Source organism: Anomaloglossus baeobatrachus, chromosome 2 (assembly GCF_048569485.1).
Source record: "Anomaloglossus baeobatrachus isolate aAnoBae1 chromosome 2, aAnoBae1.hap1, whole genome shotgun sequence".
Lineage (NCBI taxonomy): Eukaryota > Metazoa > Chordata > Amphibia > Anura > Aromobatidae > Anomaloglossus > Anomaloglossus baeobatrachus.
The window spans coordinates 185,238,813-185,259,605 of NC_134354.1; the positions used below are offsets into that span (position 1 = coordinate 185,238,813).

At 42.2% G+C, this 20,793-nt stretch overlaps 1 protein-coding gene across 1 annotated transcript in view; it reads right to left on the minus strand.

Moving 5' to 3' along the window:
* The window catches only part of LOC142288720 (amine oxidase [flavin-containing]-like), a 202,644-nt gene that overhangs the window by 77,288 nt on the left and 104,563 nt on the right, over nt 1-20,793 (minus strand). Inside the window, exon 3 of the mRNA XM_075333533.1 lies at nt 16,182-16,319. Coding sequence (XP_075189648.1) covers nt 16,182-16,319 — 138 coding nt within the window. The remainder of the gene's footprint in view (nt 1-16,181; nt 16,320-20,793) is intronic.

The following is a 20,793-nucleotide window of genomic DNA, read 5'->3' on the forward strand; positions in this document are numbered from 1 at the left end:
TATTGCCAAGAAAACCCCTTTAACTATTTAAAAGTTATAGCTAATGTTTATTTGCTTACAGATACTAGCCTTTTTCGATCCCGTAATATTATTTACTATTAAGTTCAAGATTCAAAATTACAACTAATATGGTTGCAATTAAAGGGAACCTGTCAGGTGCAATATGCAGCTAGAACCACGAGCAGTTCTGGGTGCATATTGCTAATCCCTAACTGTCCCTGTATCTAGTAGCATATATAAAGGGATCGTTCGAAAAAGTATTTCTAAACATCTATTATCTTATGCTTCTGAGTGCAGGGACTAGTCCCAAGGGTGTTATATCCCCCGACTAGCCGCCCTCTTAGCATGTTAGTATGCCCACAAGGGTGTGCTAATATGTTATTCAATTCAGCATCGGTGACGCACATACCTGTGTTTGCTTTGACCGCCCTTCTGAATGCCAGGCACTTCCGGTCATGCACATTATGAAGACGGGTGTATGCATCCCGGCTTCAGAGAGGTCTACTGCCCATGACTGGAAATGCCGGGCATTCAGAAGCATCACAGCAAACACAGATACGCAACTCCCCGCTGGTCATGCTGAATTGAATAGCATGTTAGTACACCTTGTATTAACATGCTAAGAGGGCGACTAGTTGGGGGATATAATGCCCTTGGGACTAGTACCCGTGCTCATTAGCATAAGATAAAAGATCTTTAGAGATACTTAGATGCTTGTATTTTTATGCCCATGCTCAATTTAGAATAATTTAAGATGGTTTGAAAATGTTGTTTTCAGTTTTTCAACATTTATCATTAAAAAGGAAAGTCATACTATTCATGCTGCCCAAACGAAAGGCAACATGAATCAAAGCATGGCTGAACAATTGAAGAAAGCTAAATTTTTCTCAAAACTTTTCTCAGAATGCTCTGGCATGTTAAAGAAAATAGAATTAGAAGATTCAGGGAATATAGTCAGAGACTAGACTAGTCTGGCACCTCCCCGTGCACCAATTCAGGTGAGTTATGAGTCCTATCAATCACCTAGAGTGGTGCAGGGACAAGCCGGCTGGGGTGGCAATGGACTAGAGTGGTCTCTAGACCTTTTATGCTTTCTCTAAAACATCAGAGTGTTCAAAAAAGATGTGCCTGACTACTATTGTGCAGCCAGACTCTGATAAATGCTATCTGTAATTTGGTCAGCATGAATTGTGTGACAGATTCCGTTTAACATGTCTATTGATCCTGCGATTTCCATAAATCCACTTTTCTTCTTGGTGCTGCAATTTCAATGTTGAGAAGTGTATGGTAAAGGGAATGTCACCAGGTTTTTCATACCTCATCTCAGAGTAGCATGATGAACAAGCAGAGAAACTAATTCCAGTGATGGGTCACTTAGTTTACTTGATGCAGCAGTTGTAACACAATCAGAGTTCTTAGATGTAGTATGTAGCTAAGCTTAGAAAGCTAACACCGACCACACCTATAAAGAGGGGGGCAACTTCCAGGCTAAGAGTCCTCCACACTCCTGCTGCATTAAAACTATGTGTCTGTGACCTGCCCCAGCCAGGGTGTGTAACACTTACTGCAGCCTTTAGAGTCACCTCCATCACCTTGCTGTTGGTCCCTGTTGGAGATGTAGCAGTGTTGCGGGCGGGGGCCGCTGCCACTTCTGGGGCCGCTTGGATCCGGGTTCGCTACTGCGGCTCGAGTGGTGACTGAACCCGGGCTCGCACGGCCGTCCGTCCTCACAACCATCGGAAGGGGATACTTACAGGTGGGTTGATGTGTCTGTGACGCCACTCGTGGGTTGCGGTGAGGGATGGTGACACCGCCGCTGCCTGGTGATGGGACACCCAGGGCTGATGGAGCGAGGCAGCAAGATGGGATCCCCTCCACGGGTAGGGGAGGTGTAGTCCCGGGGCCCATTTTCGGTACACGGGAGTAATGGCTGGAGGTGGCGCGCCGGGTTGGACTTGGGGTCAATGGTGTACTCACAGTTCAGTAATCACACACAAGTCCAGTGGTAAACCAAGTTGCCAGTGACCGGTCGCCTTTGGTGGGTGTATTCAGGTCCCTCACCTTGGTGTAGTAAACAGGGGTTCCTTCCTCCTGCACTCTGTGTTTGTGTCTTCTCTTGGACAACTCCGCATGGAACGGGGGAGTCCACTCCCAATACTATGTATGTTGGGAGCTGTGGCCCGCGAAATCTGACCCTTGGGATTTCTGTGGGTTCTGACGGACACCCTATCCCCCATGTTGGGCTTCCGTTTCGCTCTGTGGGCTTCTGGAGAACAAGGCCTGAAACCTCGTCCTCTGCTGGTTGATTAACAAGAGGCATACAACCTTCCTCGTCCTAGGGTCCAGGTACCCCGTCTGTGCACGGCCTCCAGACCGGATTCCCGCTGTCGGCACCGGCGGGCTACAACCCTGCCATGGTCTAATTGAGGTCTCCCACGACCGGATCTCCGTCACCTGTGGCCCTGTTTACTGTCTGCCACCTAGCTAGGTAGTCCAGGGGCCCCTATCCCTGACTCCACTTCTCTGTCTACTCCAAGCTTCAACTGTCAGCTTCCACTGTCAGTCCTCAATGCCACTCCACTACAACTTCCACTTGACTGTCGTGTTCCTGCCCCTGACACCTCAGGACCCCTAGGTGGGCGTTCTCATCTGCCTGATTCCGCCCACTGGTGTGTCCTTATTATCATGAGTGGGTGACTAGGCTTTAATGGCTGTGTGTTGTACCTGGATGTGGGTTTTTGGTGGTAACAAGGAGGGTGGACTACTTTTGAGACTACCTGGTTTTGTCAGGGCGTCACAGCAGGGCCACACATTACACACAGAGTCTTTATTATAAAACAATTAAGAAGAACAGCTTTATTCTTAGTACAAGTTTGTAATGACCAGAGGTCCGAATGAGATCCAGCGAGTCACAAACTGAGACCCAGGCAGATATGTCACAACATTGGGTTTAGTAAAAGGTATAGGGGAGAGACTCATAAGGAAATGCGTTAACAATTACTTCCCAGTCACTACTATACTTATTATACATAGACAGGCTATACACCATGGTCAAGGTGTTAACTTCAGAGATTCTTCCAATGTGTATCACGAACTGTAGGAACAAATTTACCCAAGGATCATATGTGGAACAAACAGTGACTCCCTCACGCTTCAGTAGAAAGGGTGTAAATTCAATGGGTGTAACCTAGTGAGGATCTCTGGAATTAACACACCGGCTTACAATACTAAATGTCACAACTGTAAGCGCAAACTACGAATGCTTCAACTGCTTGGATACCCGGGTATCGTTAGTAGTACCGTGTTACTGACGGAGTCTGACACAGGCCTGTGGTACATCCCGGCTGCAGCCGCTCCCAGTGGTCTTCGGTGACAAAATCCATGAGGTGGAATCACTAGTCGCAGAAAAAGAGTCCTCGTCTCTGCCTGCAGAAGGGCCCTGCAGATTTCCGATCACCGTTCACTCACAGTTCTGCAGGATTCAAAGCACTGCTCAGAATGTCACAAAAGTTCTCCTCTGAGCTCCTTCTTCACAAGCAATGGTTCACTTGGTGGCTCAGGGTCCTGCCTGCTTCGCCCAGTCAGTGTCCGCTCTCCATAGCCTCAAATATCGATCTCCATAAAGCTCTCACCCCCTCACAAACTTGCTGGAAATCCTTCTCCTGAGTTTCTCGCGCTTCTCTCCTCACAGCACAGCCACTATCCTCCCTCACAAACAGGCACCCACCTTTGGCAGGGAGAAGTTCTCCGGGTCCTGCTGCTCCCACAGTTCTCTCCACACACAAGTAGTCACACACAGGAATGATAGCATCCACAGCACTCTGCAGCCTGTTACAAGTTCATCAGGACAGACATGACCTTTAACAATCTGCTGCCGCTGTTTCCCGGGGGTACTCTTGCTTCTAGCCCTTGCTCTGACTATTAGCCCTGTAATTCTTCCCCATTATTTATCTTTGCAGCAAACGTGTCCCAAACACAACCGCGGACGGCTCTCTAGCTCCAGACCAGTGCAAGAAGCTGTCGGCGGTACTCTACCCCGACGTCCTACCAATCCTGAGGCGCTTTCTAGCCTGATCCTTGAGTCGAGCCTTAGGCTCAGGACATAAGGGAGGTTTACTCCTAGTTTTTGGACAGGCCCAAGCTACAAGACCCCATCCATACCACTGGAACCACTCTGCAGAACTCCACTCACTTTCTGGCCTGTCTGCCTAACCAATCCTCTCCTCCTCCTGTTGAGGAGAGCCATACAATGAAATACTTAATTAACCTCTGGACATAGAGCATTGTGGGAAATATGTCGATTTGCCTTACATAATTCAGCTCTCAGATCATACGCATAACACAGATTTAAAGATGGCTGACATTTCCTGTTCACCACACCTTGCTTGGAATGCAAGGAATGTCCAGATGAAAGAAGATACCATATAAGGGAAGACCCCTGGTCAAGCTAGAAGACATCACAGACCAAACCATCAGCATGGATCCACTAAATGACGTCCCTCCCATCACCATGGTTTCATCCACTGAAGTCAGACCCGCCCATCAACAGCAACATGGATCTCCCCATTGGCTAGCTCATGAACTGTCCCACTAAATGGGCATATCTGAACTTGTGTACACCCCTAGCCTATATCAAGAGGACGCATGAGTCTACTCAGTCTGTTTGGTGCCATTTCTACTGTGACCAAGAAGAGTTTTCATATCCGACTGTGTCTGGTGTGAATTCTTTTATGCATGCACTTGGCCCATATCAATTCGGCCAGGCAGTAGGCAACTAGTGATCTCTGGTTAAGAGTTCACCTTAACATTATTGGTGCCCAATGTGGAGCCAATAGACGGAGACACCTGAAATCCTGATGAACCGGCAACTGGAATGGCATGACGTGCTGGACACCCCAGGAAATTGATCACTTCCGAACGAGAGTACGGTAGGTCTGCTGATTTTTCATAATCTGTAGTCTTCCCGTGGTCTCGGTGGGGTGTGTGGCACTGATTGCCTGACTGTGTCCGGTTTGTTGGGGTGTCTGTTGACGGGCAGACGGGTCTCACGGCTATTGGCCATATTAATCTCGGAAGAACCGTCACATATTCAATTGCCTGCTGCCTGTTGTGTATTTGTGAAGAGAGCATGTGGGTTTGTGGGTGGTGTCTGTAAAACGTGTAAAGTATATGGTTTGTGGTTGCCTGTGATACGGTTTGTGGTTTTTGAAGTGCCAAGCTCAGATGAGTGCAGAGCCAGATGTAAGTGCCAAGCTCAGATGAGTGCAGAGCCAGATGTAAGTGCCAAGCTCAGATGAGTGCAAAGCCAGATGTAAGTGCCAAGCTCAGATGAGTGCAGAGACAGATGTAAGTGCCAAGCTCAGATGAGTGCAGAGCCAGATGTAGGTACCAAGATCAGCTAGACTTAAGTGCAGAGCCATATGTAAGGGCCCAGCTTTGGCTAGACTGAGTGCAGAGCCTTACGTTATACATAAATCTAACCTTTTTAAAGTGTTTTCCTGGAGTGAATCGGCCGGTATAGACACCTTGTAGTCAGGGGTGATACTAGGTGGTTTTTTATTAGGCTAGTTATAAGTCCTCCAAGAGAGGCGAATCGGCCGGTATAGACACCTTGTAGTCAAGGGTGATACTAGGTGGTTTTTTATTAGGCTAGTTATAAGTCCTCCAAGAGAGGCGAATCGGCCGGTATCGACTCCTTGTAGTCAGGGGTGATACTAGGTATTTTTTTTTTGTATATTACGGAACGCAGAAATCAGACAGGGACCACGTGGCAGTATAAGGAAGGATTTGGAAGTGTGTGCTGCAAACTGCAGGTTTTCTTTAGTGTTTCAGTTATTTGTCATCTCCCCCGTCTTTTTGTTTGTCTGTTTTTATCTGGTATGCATAGAGAAAGATTGCATGTTTGGTGTTGTTTATCTTGAGAGAAAGATGGAAAAATTGATGAAGCGGTGTCTAGTTGTGCCGGAAAGATCCGGATGAAAGTGGACTTTGTTGGGATGTGGGGACTCTAGGCCGCAATCCTGTGATAAACCATGTGCTAGTCATGGAGGCAGACATTTTAGGTAAGATTTTAAAATGGTGGACGAAGCACATGGCTACAGCATGATTGAGACAAAGAAAACAAAGTGAGTCAGGGGTTTGTGTGAAGAAGACCATGTGCTCTGTAAATGTTTGAGCAATGGATTGGATGGAGTACTATATACTTAGACAGAAACATGAGTGTTTTTAACTGTAGTTGGACCAGGACTGTAGATATCTGAATGTGTGTACATGATATATATAAATGTATGTGTGGTGTGTATGAATAAAATCCAGACTATGGAATATAGGGGGAAATAGTTGAGAAAAAAAAAAAGTTTCCCTTCCCCTCCCCCCAGATGATGCTGCAATCCCAACAAAGAGAAGGAAATCACGTGCTGTGGGGCCATTTTCTACAGGCCTCAGTGGAGCTGACAAAACTGCAGCCACTGAATAACATGAAGTGTTAGTAAATGTTTATAGCACTAAAAGATGGAATATTGAATGATTGGGTAGTTGTGGAAGACACTTAATATAGATCCAGTGTGCAGGTTGGATTGAGTCAGGACAGTCACAAGGAGCAATATCTTATTAATTAGTAAGCAATAAAAGAAAAGAGAAAAACCTTAAAATAAACGTACCTTAAAACAGATCTGATGAAAATAAATAAATATTTCAGTTATGGATCTGATAGATTGATCCTGAGAGTTGTATGTTTTAAAAATAAATATATAAAAAGATTAAATATATCCAGGCGAAGAGAGGTCGCAATGTTGACTTGTCTTGCAGAAGGAAAAAAAAAGAAACCCTGTTTTTGGCTACAGGGGGAGGAGGAAAAATACAGGCTTTTCCACTAGAGTTTCAAGTTACAAGGGGGGGGGGTAGTTCTATCTATTTAAGTTTACACCTTAAAGAGCAGCCCAAGGAAATAAATAAAAAAAAAGAGCTTTCTGCATTTAATTCATTGCAAATTATACTGGAAAAGGGTATAATTTATTTTACTAATTTTATCCTAAAGGAATAAAACTTAATTGTGTAAATGTTTAGATTTATTGGTAGATACAAGAGCATGGGAAGCTGTTTAATCAGATGGATTTCTATGGTAAATCAGCATTTTATAAAAAAAGTAATAGTATTTATGGACAGAATTATCACAGAGATGCTGAAAATTTCCTGATAATTTCCTCAATTTTGCAAATATGAACGCCTCTATAGCCAGAGGTTGTGTTACGTTATTAATATTATTGTTGTTAATAATAATGATAAAAATAATAATTATTAATAATTTATTCATAATTACAATTTGGTTTAAAAGTATGTGGATGATTTATGGCATTCTGTGTTTTATATATAATGTATTGAATCATCTGTTTCCTTTTTATAGAAAGAAAGATTGTAATGCAGATTTCTGTGGTTCAAGCAAAGGTTCAAAAGCCATTGAAATAGTTTTCTATTATAAGGTTATACATAACATAATATTTATTTTGTTCCCGATTAGGTACAATCTATACAATGTGACTTTCATGCCTAAATGCAGAGCTCCGGGGCCACACATTTTTTGAATCTAATTATGTTTTGGATAATAGATTCAAAAAGGGGGGAAAGATGATGTGGAAAATCACACATTATTTAAGGTTTTAATTTGTTCATCGATTGAGTTTTTCTATTAAGTTTTCTTTATATTTTTATCTGTAAGGAGGATACAGCAGACACACATATATCTCATGATTGCTCTGATGTAACAAGAATTGTCAGGTTTTGAACATGTCTCAGATGAGGCCATTGCTAATGCAGATTTTGAGTTTTTCCGTAGATTGATCCAGATACCAAGATGCTGGTTGATTCTGCACTGGATATGCTGAAGTTACACAACATGAGGTATTAAAAATCAAACCACTCCTCTCTCATCGGAATAGGAGAATGAGATGAAGATTTGCGATCACTGTGGTTCGTAGAGCGAAAAGGGGTAAGATAGTCAAAATGTGGATATAGGCAGCAGCCGGAGGAGATGCTCGCACAGGTGCACAACAAAGAAGCAGTGAATGGGCCTAGAGTTGAGAGTCCTTATACAAAGCAGACCAGTACCTCGGTGGCTCCTGTCACGTCGTCCGTGACATTGGTCACTCCTTGTGTTCTTAAATCCTTACAGGAACAAGCAATTCAGCAAGGAACGGAGTGTGAGACGCATGGAGCCATTTGACTGAGGAAGGTCTGTGGATAAAGGGCGGTAAGCTTTCTCTGCCGTGAGCATTCTACTCAATAATGGCCCAGGTAACCCATGTGACAAAGGTGTTGGGATGGACAAGATATGGGCGGCACCACTGCTCAGTACCCAGGTGGCGAGACACCTCCAGTCTTGTAAGACGTGTGCCTATTAAGGTAGAAAAAACTGTAAAGACCTCGTAGCAACACCCTCCTCATCCGCTCTACTGCTCCGGTGATTGCAGATTAGTCATATACATCTACCATGAGTAGGTTTATATGAGTTTTGTGCGTGTTGTGTGAATTTCTTTTCAGGCCTGCTCTGAAACATATCCAGTGTGGAAAGCGTTACTGTTGAAAAACTCATGGTGCTGGTGGTATGTAAAGATGGAGTTCCTAAAAAGCGGTAAAAGTACATACTCTATAGCACAGGTCATTATAAAGATCTTACAGTACCTGGCGATGCCCCTGATGAACCCCTGTCTGCCACTGCGAAGAGGGGAGAAATGCGTTGCGCTTCTTTCATGCTAAGTGTCTGACAAATATGCGTTTATTTTATTAGCCTGAGTGTGAATTGGACAGTGGAGGGCCTGTGATTGGATAAGATCTCCTCATGACTTTACCTGGCCTTATTATTATTATATTTATGCAGTGGGTACATGTTATACATGTGAGATATTTAATTTCTTTTAGGGTTTGGTCCTTCAATTTTGCTGTATCATATTGATTTAAGCTACCAAACAGCTATGTAAATACAGAGTGTGAATATTTAATCTTTGGGAATGAATTGGATATATATAATTGCATATAGACGCCTCTTTATCCCCTGTATCTCACGGTTTCTATATTTCCTCACTGACATTAGCAGCGCGTATTAGCTTAGCAGTGTAGGGATAGGAAGGGTGAGCCATCAGTGAGCGGGGGCGCCAATTCGCCTTATAGGGTGCCGACCTCCGCTGCGAGGTAGGGAGAGTTTAGGGCTATTGCCCCAATCCCTGCCCCTCCTTTATTGGAATATCTAATTGTGTCTATACTCACATGGGTGTATGTTGTTTAAAATTTTAATGATTATAACATAAAAATGTAACGATCCCCAAGATAATGGTGGACGCTGGCAAATCATGTAACAAATTTTCCTTTTTCTTAATAATTAGATCTTTATATAAGATATTTTTGGTTTAGCACCTACAATGTGATTATATTTCTTAGATACTTTAGATACAGTGTGATATCCTGACCAGTGATGTATGAGCCGTATACAACTGCCTATATAGTGTGTTAAATATGTGTATCCTCCAGTTCCAGATCCTAAATCAGTGTCAGGAGCACGTGGTCTCCAGCCAGGAGACTGGGTGATCCTAAAAAGACAAGTCAGAATGAGCCATGAGTCAGAATCAGATGGGCCGATCCAGCTTTTCCCAACCACAGTGACTTCCATGAAGCTTGAGGGAAAACCCATCTGGAGACAGCAGCCGCTGTAAAGAGTCCATCGTACCAGCAGAATGGGGGTCACAACACACATAGTGCTGGATTATCTCACATAGAACCTTATGGAGAATTTCTAGATTGGGAATGATACATGGGAAATAACCATAAGGGAACAATGGGCACAGGAACATTACACAAATAAGGGCTCATGGTGGAAAAAACATTATCTGACCTGAACCAATCAATTATTTTAAGGGTTTAAGTGACTTTTTAAGGATAACATACACTTGTAGGTAACTGGTATTGTTTTATTTGTTGGTATTTGAAGCCGTAAAAGTGCTACTCTGTGTTACTGAAGGTAATCGGATCCATGTGTAAGGGAAATCTTGTTAAAGGCCTCCTGGTGGTAGATTATAGACCCGAGACAAGAAGAGATCCATTAGTGTTGTGATACAATCAGGTGTATTCGGGTAGAAAAGTCTCGAAGATGCGGACAGCACTTGGATATTGACTGAGAATCAGTCTTTCAGAAACAGTAATGCTAAAAGCTGCAGCATAACAGTAAGAAGCTTATTCTTACAATTGCCTTACTCTTTCAAATCGATTAATCTCAAATTCTGAGTAAGCGCTTCGGCATTAAATAGTCTGTTCTAGTTACCTATACCTCTGTGAACTGTGTGTGCGGGATGTGATCAACTCTCTGATCAGCAGTCTGTACCAGCGGGGGTAAAAGCTTAGCATTGCTTGTGTAGCAGATAGAAAAATGAAAAAAGGTTGCAGTTAAAGCATTAGAGCTGATGTGTTAGAGGACCACGGTAGGGTCAGAAGGTTAATAAAGTATTTAGGGGGGACTGTTGAGGAGAGCCATAAAATGAAGTACTTAATTAACCTCTGGACATAGAGCATTGTGGGAAATATGTCGATTTGCCTTACATAATTCAGCTCTCAGATCATACACATAACACAGATATAAAGATGGCTGACATTTCCTGTTCACCACACCTTGCTTGGAATGCAAGGAATGTCCAGATGAAAGAAGATACCATATAAGGGAAGACCCCTGGTCAAGCTAGAAGACATCACAGACCAAACCATCAGCATGGATCCACTAAATGACGTCCCTCCCATCACCATGGTTTCATCCACTGAAGTCAGACCCGCCCATCAACAGCAACACGGATCTCCCCATTGGCTAGCTCATGAACTGTCCCACTAAATGGGCATATCTGAACTTGTGTACGCCCCTAGCCTATATCAAGAGGACGCATGAGTCTCCTCGGTCTGTTTGGTGCCATTTCTACTGTGACCAAGAAGAGTTTTCATATCCGACTGTGTCTGGTGTGAATTCTTTTATGCATGCACTTGGCCCATATCAATTCGGCCAGGCAGTAGGCAACTAGTGATCTCTGGTTAAGAGTTCACCTTAACACTCCCTCTGTCTCTAAGTCTCCTAGGTTACCAACTGTATCAAACTCTAGGCTTGCCAGTTTCTGTCTACCGCTATACTAACAACTATCTATCTACCACTTACATCCCCTCCTGCACTGTTGGTCCCTACATTATACAAAATCTTAACCGAAAACATTGTGTGTTAGTAACAACTGTTACTCCTATATACCCATTACTCCTCTAAATGCTTTACATGACTCACCAAACTCTGCCTACCACCTTGTTGTGGTGGTGGCAGGGGGCCACAGTTGTGGGCAAAGGTGAGCCCCTGCTACCAGGCAGCGTCTCTCTTCAGTGCTGCCCGCCTGCCACCTCCACAGTGCAACCAGGAACACTGCAGCTTCTCCTCCTCATGACAAATTCAGACACGAAATTCAGGATAACGTTCAACACTTCTTTACTGAATAACTTGCACAGTGTCTGTAAAACACATCCATTGCGAGCACATAGCTTAAACAGGCATGTTACGGTTTGGTTTCCTTTCACATTTTCCTGCACACTGCTCCCTCCTGCACATTTCTCCAGCTACTATAGGACTGTCTGTTTCCCCTGGCAACACCACAGTGGCAGCTAGTAAGTTCATGGAGTCTCACATGGATCTAATCGTGTCCCCTCCAAAAGGGATTTCATACACCACTAGACGGAGTTCCTTCACCATTGTCTCTGTGTCGACCCATTTACCCAGGTCTATTTTACCTCATGCCTAGACTGCGAGCCCTCGCAGGCAGGGACCTTTATCCTCCTGTACCAAGTCTGTGCCTTGTATTGTTTATAATTATTGCACTTGTCCCTATTATGTTTACCCCTTTCATATGTAAAGCGCTATGGAATTGATGGCGCTATAATAATAATAATAATGCCTAGACTAGTCCTATTGCTTCCCGTAAATTCCACTAGCATCAAGGCCTACAACTTTGGAGTCTGTCTGTGACTATTTCTGCACTCGGCTACTGAAGAGTTTTCTTTGTCCACTTGATCTGGGTTTCCTGAGATGACCCTGAGGGTCTGGTCAAAATACTCTGGGCTTGTCTAACTATACCTCCCTCAGGTATAGCTTCTTCTCTCTCCTCAATGGTGTCCCTATCTGACTGATCCCAACTGTCAACTCACTGTTGCTGGGCAGATTTTAACCTTTAACTGCTTTACCCCTTTTCTCAATTTCAACCCCAAGCTAAGGGACCAGGGAGCAGTGACACCTAGTGGTGACTAAAAACAGTGTACCCGAGAGCACACACATATAAACAACATTTCCCATACAAAATAACCATGATGTCTTCAGGGGGGCTGCAGAGAATCCTCCTACATTCCTCCCCTCTATAACCATGGTTGCCCCCAACCATGCAAGCACCTGGAAAACATAAAAGCACATCATGCATCCAATACAACCTTACATTAGTATAAAAATTATTTGTTTCTCCGGCATCCCAACGTCTTTTTTTCTTCCATGCCAGAGGCACACAACAGTTCTGTTTATCATAAAACAATGGGCCCGAGGGCCCATGGTAGTGACCCTTCAAGTCCGAGGGCACAGTTTGTTTACCACCGAGTGGTACTGTTCATATCTCCCACCAGCTGCAACAGTGAGGTTAAAAACCTTAAAGTACTGAAAAAACATCTTCCAAACAGTTTTGGAGTCACATTACTTTTAACACAACGTCTCATTGCCTGCCCTGGCTAGCACTTCGGGTCATTCATTTCTCCTTCCTTCTTCCCTTCTCCGGATTGTCGCAGTGTCTCAGGAATTTATCAGAGCAGGGTCCATCAACAGAACTGGCCAAAGTCCATAAACAGGAGAGGGCAAAATCCGTGAGAGCTACAAGGGACAAGTCCTTGGCTGAGGAGTACCTTCCTCCAGCCCAGAGGGCTCAAAGTTTGTCCCAAATCCAGCAGAAGGGGAAAACAAAAATCACAAAACAAAATCTTGGCCTTTCCAGCCACGAGGCGCATCACTCATCCCTCACTGTGACATAACTTTTCCATACAGGCCTTTCCAGCCAACTGAGCAACACTCTAGGGCCTAACCAAGGTTCTTCTGCTTCCAACTCTCAGTAACATAAGGGATATTTTGGAACCAACCCCCTCACTCACAACTTGAAACCATTCATAGCAGGTTTCCAGCCGTTTCAGGCCTTCTTCTAAGTTTTGGAGTGTCTGTGATGAATCTCAGTCCCTAAAAGGTGAGAGTGTCACTCTTATTTGCCCCCACCAGGTCTCACTACCAACTGAAGGCTTCATGGAGGTGGTTGGTGGGCTGTCTTGGTAAACTGGGCACATAGGGTTGAATTGCGTTCCCCTTCCCTGGGAGTATTGAATTACGGGTCCCACTGATGCTGCTGCTCATGACCGAGCCAGGACACAATTTGGCCTACCTTTTCCAGGTCTGACTCTTCATTCTCTGACACCATGTCCGCATCTTCCAGCACAGGCATGCCGGAGTGTCTCTCTCTTTGTCAAGAGCACGGCTGGGCATAGAGACAGCTTCCGCTTCACTCTGCTCTTCTACTGCTGGCATCTTGGTCCACCACTGGATCTTCAGCTTGCTGCAGACCAGGATCAAAGTAGGGTGTGAGGTGACACCCCAGCTGATGTACACTGGCGTCTCCGCTTCCATTCCCGGTGGCCGCTGTGGCTGCTCACCCGTCGCCGCTCCCAGAGTAACATTACTTTTGAACACTGCGCCGCATCTTGTGCTGCAGGGATCAGGTTATCCACATCTTTTTGAATATTAGGTTCATACTGCCATCTGCGGCAAATGTTGTGGGGGTGGCAGGGGGTCGCAGTCATGGGCTGCACTCCTGCCACCTCCACAGTGCAATCAGGAACACTCCAACTTTTCCTCTACAGGACAAATTCAGACAAGAAGTTCAGGATAACTTTTAACATTTCTGTACTGAATAATTTGCACAGTTTCTGTAAAACACATCCATTGCGGGCACATGGGTTGAACAGGCATGTTACGGTTTGGTTTCATTTCACATTTTCCTGCACACTGCTCCCTCCTGCACATCTCTCCAGCTACTACAGGACTGTCTGTTTCCCCCTGCAATACCATAGTGGCAGCTAGTAAATTCATGGAGTCCCACATCTATCTAATTGTGTCCCCTCCCACAGGGATTTAATACACCACCTGACGGAGTTCCTTCACCATTGTCTCTGTGACAACCTGTTTGCCCAGGTCGATGCTACCTCATGCCTTGACTGGTCCTATTGTAGTTAGTTGCTTCCCGGAAATTCCACTAGAATTAAGGCCCACAACTTCAGGGTCGGTCCGTGCCTATTTCTGCAACCAGCGACTGAAGAATTTCCTTTGTCCACTTGATCTGGGTTTCCTGGGGTGACCCCGAGGGTCTGAGCAAATTACTCTGGGTTTCTCTAACTAAACCTCCCTCAGGTACAGCTTCTTCTCTCTACTTAATGGTGTCCGTATCTGACTAATTCCAATTGTAAACTCACTGTTGCTGGGCAGATTTTAACCTTTAATTACTTTAGCCCTGTTCTCAATCCCAAATCCAAGGTAAGGGACCAGGGAGCAGTGACACCTAGTGGTGCCTGAAAACAGTGTATCCGAGAGCACACACATATAAACATTTCCCATACATAAATTCACAAAATAACTATGATGTCTTCAGGGGGGCTGCAGGGCACTGATCACCCTCCTACATTCTGACACAGCTCATTGAGCCAACAGATATTATACATATTATACATTACACTTTACTCTAAAACGCACACTAGCAATAAATTCGATATTCAATAAAACACTATAACCTATAGGCTGCTCGATATTGCTGACTGCTACGGCTCTGCTAGATCACCGGCAGCTGCATTAATATATATTAAACATTACATACATTTACATCACAACACTGTACAATAGGGGAAACACTGCTTAGTAGGAGTGGGAGCGAATTGACCACCTCCTACCCCTGTACATTGTGGGAGGAGGGAACATGGTTGGATGACTGGGCACGACGCAGCTAGTCACAGCAATGATAATGTCCTAGTGATAAAAGTTTTACTGCAAGTAAACAACAGCATACAGCTTAATAACTGACACATTGCTGAAATCTATGTTTCAGCCTCTAGACTATATCATGTTGTCTACAGATTACATAGCAAAAACCTGTTGAAAGATTCCCTTTAATGTTTAAGTAAAGGCTGAAAATCTTCTTATAGTATATTTTCACTATATTATTTAAAATAATGATTCAACCAGTAATTTATTAAAACACATTATTAAATGTAGTTGGTGAATCAAAAGAACTGTATGAAAAATATGTCTTTGCCACCAGATGGGGCTGTGAGTATTTACATATGATTGCAGTCTGTTCCTGTCAGACAGCAAGGCCCGCAGGTTTTTATTTTATTTAATCACTCTTTTCCCTTCAGCACTTGTCTGGTCTTTTAATGCTTTGATCTACTTCCCACGTTCTTCCTTATACTTAGTTGCCGCCTTGTCATATTCACCCATTTTAGATTTTCTCTTTGCTAAGGCTTAAAAAAGCTGTTTCTCATTTGCATGAATTACCAAAAAGGTGCTGTGCTTTATAGAGAACAATAATAATGGAAATGTTATGTAGGGCTGTCTATTCCCCCCGCCCCAAAAAGAAACTAAAATTTAAAAAAAAAAACTAAAAAAATAGTATATATATATATATATATATATATATATATATATGTACCGTATATATACCGTATATATATATATATTTATATATATATATATACGGCATATATATAAATATATATATACTGTGCATATGTATATATATATATATATATATTTATATATACACATATGTATATATATATATATATACAGTATATATATATATGTATACATATATATATATATATATATATATATATATATATATATATATATATATATATATATATGGGTTTTTTTTTTTAAATCCGTAATAAAAAGATAGTTTTCAAACCTTTCACTATATGATGCCATATAAACGGATCATTAATGCATCATATACAATACTGTAATGTTATAATTCATGGATAGTTACAGCGACCACAATAATAAGTAATAACTACATTCTCTTGCAAAGTGTAATTATTAATCTTACCTTAACATAATGAAGGAGACATTGCTCTTCATTTACTTTATATGTCTCCACTCCAAGTTCTTTGGCGACTCTTATGATTCTGTTCTGAGTGGGACCAATATAAGCACCACCGAGATCCACATATTTCGTTTTGCTGTTCTGATATGAAAACCAATAAAATGATTTAGTATGGGACCTTTCAAAAATATGCTCTAGTATAAAGTAGCTGGAACTAAAGTATAAGTACTTGCAATATTATTATCCCCACCTTATCATACAGTGGATAACTTCAATTCCATAGGTATAACACAGATGAAGACCAAGGTGGGAGGAGCCCACCCGGTCAGTAGCAGCTCATAATAGCAATATTACACGGAAAGAGAGCCATGAGCAGAAATGCTGAACAATAAAAATTATTTTTATTTATAATCAAAGTGCACAATGCATAAGGTATTTAGAATACAATACAAAGGATATGTAAAAGAGGACAAGGGGATCAGACAACTGGACAAAAGTTGCAAACAAAGTGCAAAACAGCTACAAAGATAGTTATATGACTATGTGCATAATTTTATCCCTAAGCAAGATATATCCTAATTAGCGTAATTAAAGATGGTGGTAGGATAAAAAATGTATATTGTACCACAGAAAATGTCCAACAACTATGAAACATGTGGGAAAAGGGGTACTGCGCACAAAATTTGATATGGAAAATGGATTAGTTTAGTATCAAAATTACTATTACTGGCTAGGGAAGTCTAAATGCCACTGGTGTATATGTAACTAATCCAAAAATAAATGAAAAAGGTGTGCAGTATGTACAACTCAAGTACAGAAAAATTGGACAAAAAAACATAGCCAGTCAAAAATACAATATATAATGAGTCAGCAATGTGGATACAAAAACGGAGGGAGAGTTGCTATAGGATGGATCTCCCGAAAGAGAACCCATTACAGGGGAAATAGCACAATAAATTGTAACCCAGGAGCTGGAAAGCACAAAATAAAAGCAGGTTATTGAAACATTACTGTTGTGTGGAGCAGTAGGGAAAACCCCTAACGTACATTTCGCGGCATACGGCTGTGAAGCCAGCCGCTTCATCAAAGGGGAAAGTGAAGAATCTATTGTGCTATTTCCCCTGTAACGGGTTCTCCTTCGGGAGATCCACCCTATTGCAACTCTCCCCCCTTTTTTGTATTCACATTGCTGACTCATTATATATTGTATTTTGACTGGCTGTATTCTTTGTCCCATTTTTCTGCACATGGGTTGTACATACTCCACCCCTTTTTCATTTATTTTTGGATTAGTTACATATAAACCAGTGGCATTTGGACTTCCCTAGCCAGTAATAGTTTTGATACTAAACTAATCCATTTTCCATTTTCCATATCAAATTTTGTGCGCAGTACCCCTTTTCCCACACGTTTCATAGTTGTTGGACATTTTATGTGGTACAATATACATTTTTTTATCCTACCACCATCTTTAATTATGCTAATTAGGATACATATTGCTTGGGGATAAAATTATGCACATGGTCATATAACTATCTTTGTAGCTATTTTGAACTTTATCTACAACTTTTGTCCAGTTGTCTGATCCCCTTGTCCTCTTTTACATATCCTTTGTATTGTATTCTAAATACCTTATGCATTGTGAACTTTGATTATAAATAAAAATAATTTTTATTGTTCAGCATTTCTGCTCATGGCTCTCTTTTAGTGTAATCTTATCATACAGTGGTAGTACTGAATTGATATATCCATTTTTTTAGATGCAAGAATCTAGTAGAGAAATACACAGTATATAAAAAAAGTGAGTACACCCCTCGTATTCTTGTAAACATTTTATTATATCTTTTCATGGGACAACACTAAGATGTGACACTTTGATACAGTGTACAGTTTGTATAATAAGGCTATGTGCCCACGCTACAGGATTTACCGCGGATTTACCGCGGATTTTGCCGCGGATTTACCGCGGATTTGCCGAAAATCTGCAGCAGCAGCACTTCCAAGCCATTTCAATGGCATTTTGGAAATGCTGTGCCCATGCTGCGGATTTTTCCGCGGCGGATTTGCCGCGGATTTTGATGCGGAAAAATCTGCAGCATGTCAATTGTTTGGTGCAGATTTGGTGCGGATTTTTGGCTTTGAATGGGAAAAAAAAAAAAAAAAATACGCATAAAAATCCGCGGCAAATCCGCGGTAAATCCGCGGCAAATCCGCGGCAAATCCGCGGGTGCGGATTTGCCGCGAAAGTCGCGGATTTTCAGGCAAAAAAATCCGCAGGGACATTCTAGCGCGGGCACATAGCCTAACAGTGTAAATTTGGTGTGCCCTCTCAATAATTCAACATTCAGCCATTAATGTCTAAACCACTAGTAACAAAAGTGAGTACACCCCATAAGTGAAAATGGTCATACGCTGAGCCCGCATCTTTCCCTGCAGATGAAGCCTGAATTATTCAGTGTTCATCTGCCTCTAAAAGCCACATGTGGATAGACGCTCCAACCATGACTGTTAAACTGATAACTGCTGTATATGACGACTCAGAGTCAATCTGATCACTTTTGGGGAGAACTATACTTATTTATGCCAGATGTATTTTTCATTTTTTGGGAAAATCAAGAGATATTAGCTATTGTTCCATGTCAGACTGCTTGGTGTCTCTTTCTGTATGTTAATTTGTGGAATGTCTGCGCATCACCACCCTGTGGTGTACTAGTCTGTATTTAGAGGACAATTCTACAGTCTATTTGGATCAGCAAAAAATTTGTCCTGGTCTGGAAGACACAATACCCTGAAATGGGAACAAAGGGATATAAAAAAGGCCTTGCTCCTGTCACCGGAGATTCTACAGAACTTTAGCTTAGGTTCCATAGTTCCATCTGGAGGATTAGAGAACTGATCCACTGCTCAAAATGAGCCCACAAATTCACTGGAGAAACCAGGAGAAACCAGGTTGAGACAACCCAGCCAGCTGGCTACAGACCTCTCTGTGCTCAATCAGCTTCCTCCTTTCAGTGGGTGCCTGCCAAAAGCAGGGTGCTGCTGGCTGGTCATACTTGGGCCTGGATGCTCTGAAGTAGCGAAAATTCTAATCCCTGATGGGCAAGTGGAAGAGTAAGACTCTGTTGCTTGTACCATCTTGTGTTCTTTCTGGGAATGTAGTATATACTGTTGTCTGTTGGTGACCCAATAAAGTCTTACCAGCGTGTGGTACCCTCACCATGTGTTGTCTGTGTAGTGTTCTACCCACTGGGAAGGAGTACAAATGATCAGTGGCATGAGCTCTGGTCCATGTGGTCTTTCAAAAGTCAGAGAGGTCAACAGACGAGAGAACCCACTGACCCTCATATCTCCCCACTGCTATTAATCTCTGACAGCGGCATTTAACATGCGTCAGCAGGGTGGCTGATTACCCCAGTGTATGTCATCATGGTATTCTTACTAGGGACCCCAACGTAGAGAAATACTTTGGCGTAGTGTTGGGGCTCTTCTGCATTGATCAATTCAGTAGCTAAATTTCTCTTTATTCATATATTCATGGCAGTAATGCAGGTTCCATTTTTCACATTTCATTCTTACAAATAGCTATTGAATTTTTCATGTCAGTATTCACACAGCAGTTTCTGCTATTCCATGTATTCCCCTTCCATAGTCACTGGTGTGCATACCTTATCTCCCCATAGTGATGTTTTTTAGGTTTTTTGCACCCAGTTCAGACATAGAATGGAGTTCCAAACGTTATTCCTTAAAATCATGGTATTCTTGTGAAAACCAACCTGTGGTGGGCGTTCATAGGAGACTGTGATTTCTTCTATATACTGTACAGCAATGCTGTGGCATTGCTACATATAGAACAAGTGATCAGACTACTGCAGGTTCAAATCGCCTAAGGGGACTATTAAATACAGTACAGACAAGAGAAAAAATGTTTTAAAAAATATGAAAAAAATAAAAAAAATTATGACAGTTCAAATCCCCCCTCCCTTTTTACTACATTAAATATAATATTAAGAAATAAAAAATACACATATTTGGTCTTGTTGCATTCAGAAAAGTCTGATCTGTCAAAATATAAAATAAATTAATCCGATCGTTAAACAGTGGAGCAAGAAAAAAAATCAAAACACCAGAATTTCAGTTTTTGGGCCACACCAACCACAGAAAGAAAGTCATAACAGGCAATCAACACATTGTATAAACTCCAAAATAATATTGATAAAAATATTAGCTGGAGCTGCAGAAAATCAAGCCCTCATACAGCCCCAGATCCCAAAAAATTTAAAATATTACAGCTCTTGGAAAATAGTGACACAAGAAGCAAGATTTTTTTTTTCAAAATTTCTGAATTTTTTTTTACCACTTAAAATAAAAACTATACATGTTCGTTATCTAAATTATCATAATGACCTGGAGAATTATACCACCAGGTCAGTTTGTGGTAAAATTATTGCGGTAAATAAAAAGCCCCCAAAACAATTGCAGAATTACACATTTTTTTGCTATGTCGACACATTACCATTACATCACATGATTAAATGAATGGTGTCATTCAAACGTACAACTCATTCTGCAAAGAACAAACCCTCACACAGCTATATCAAAGGAAAAATAAAAAAAG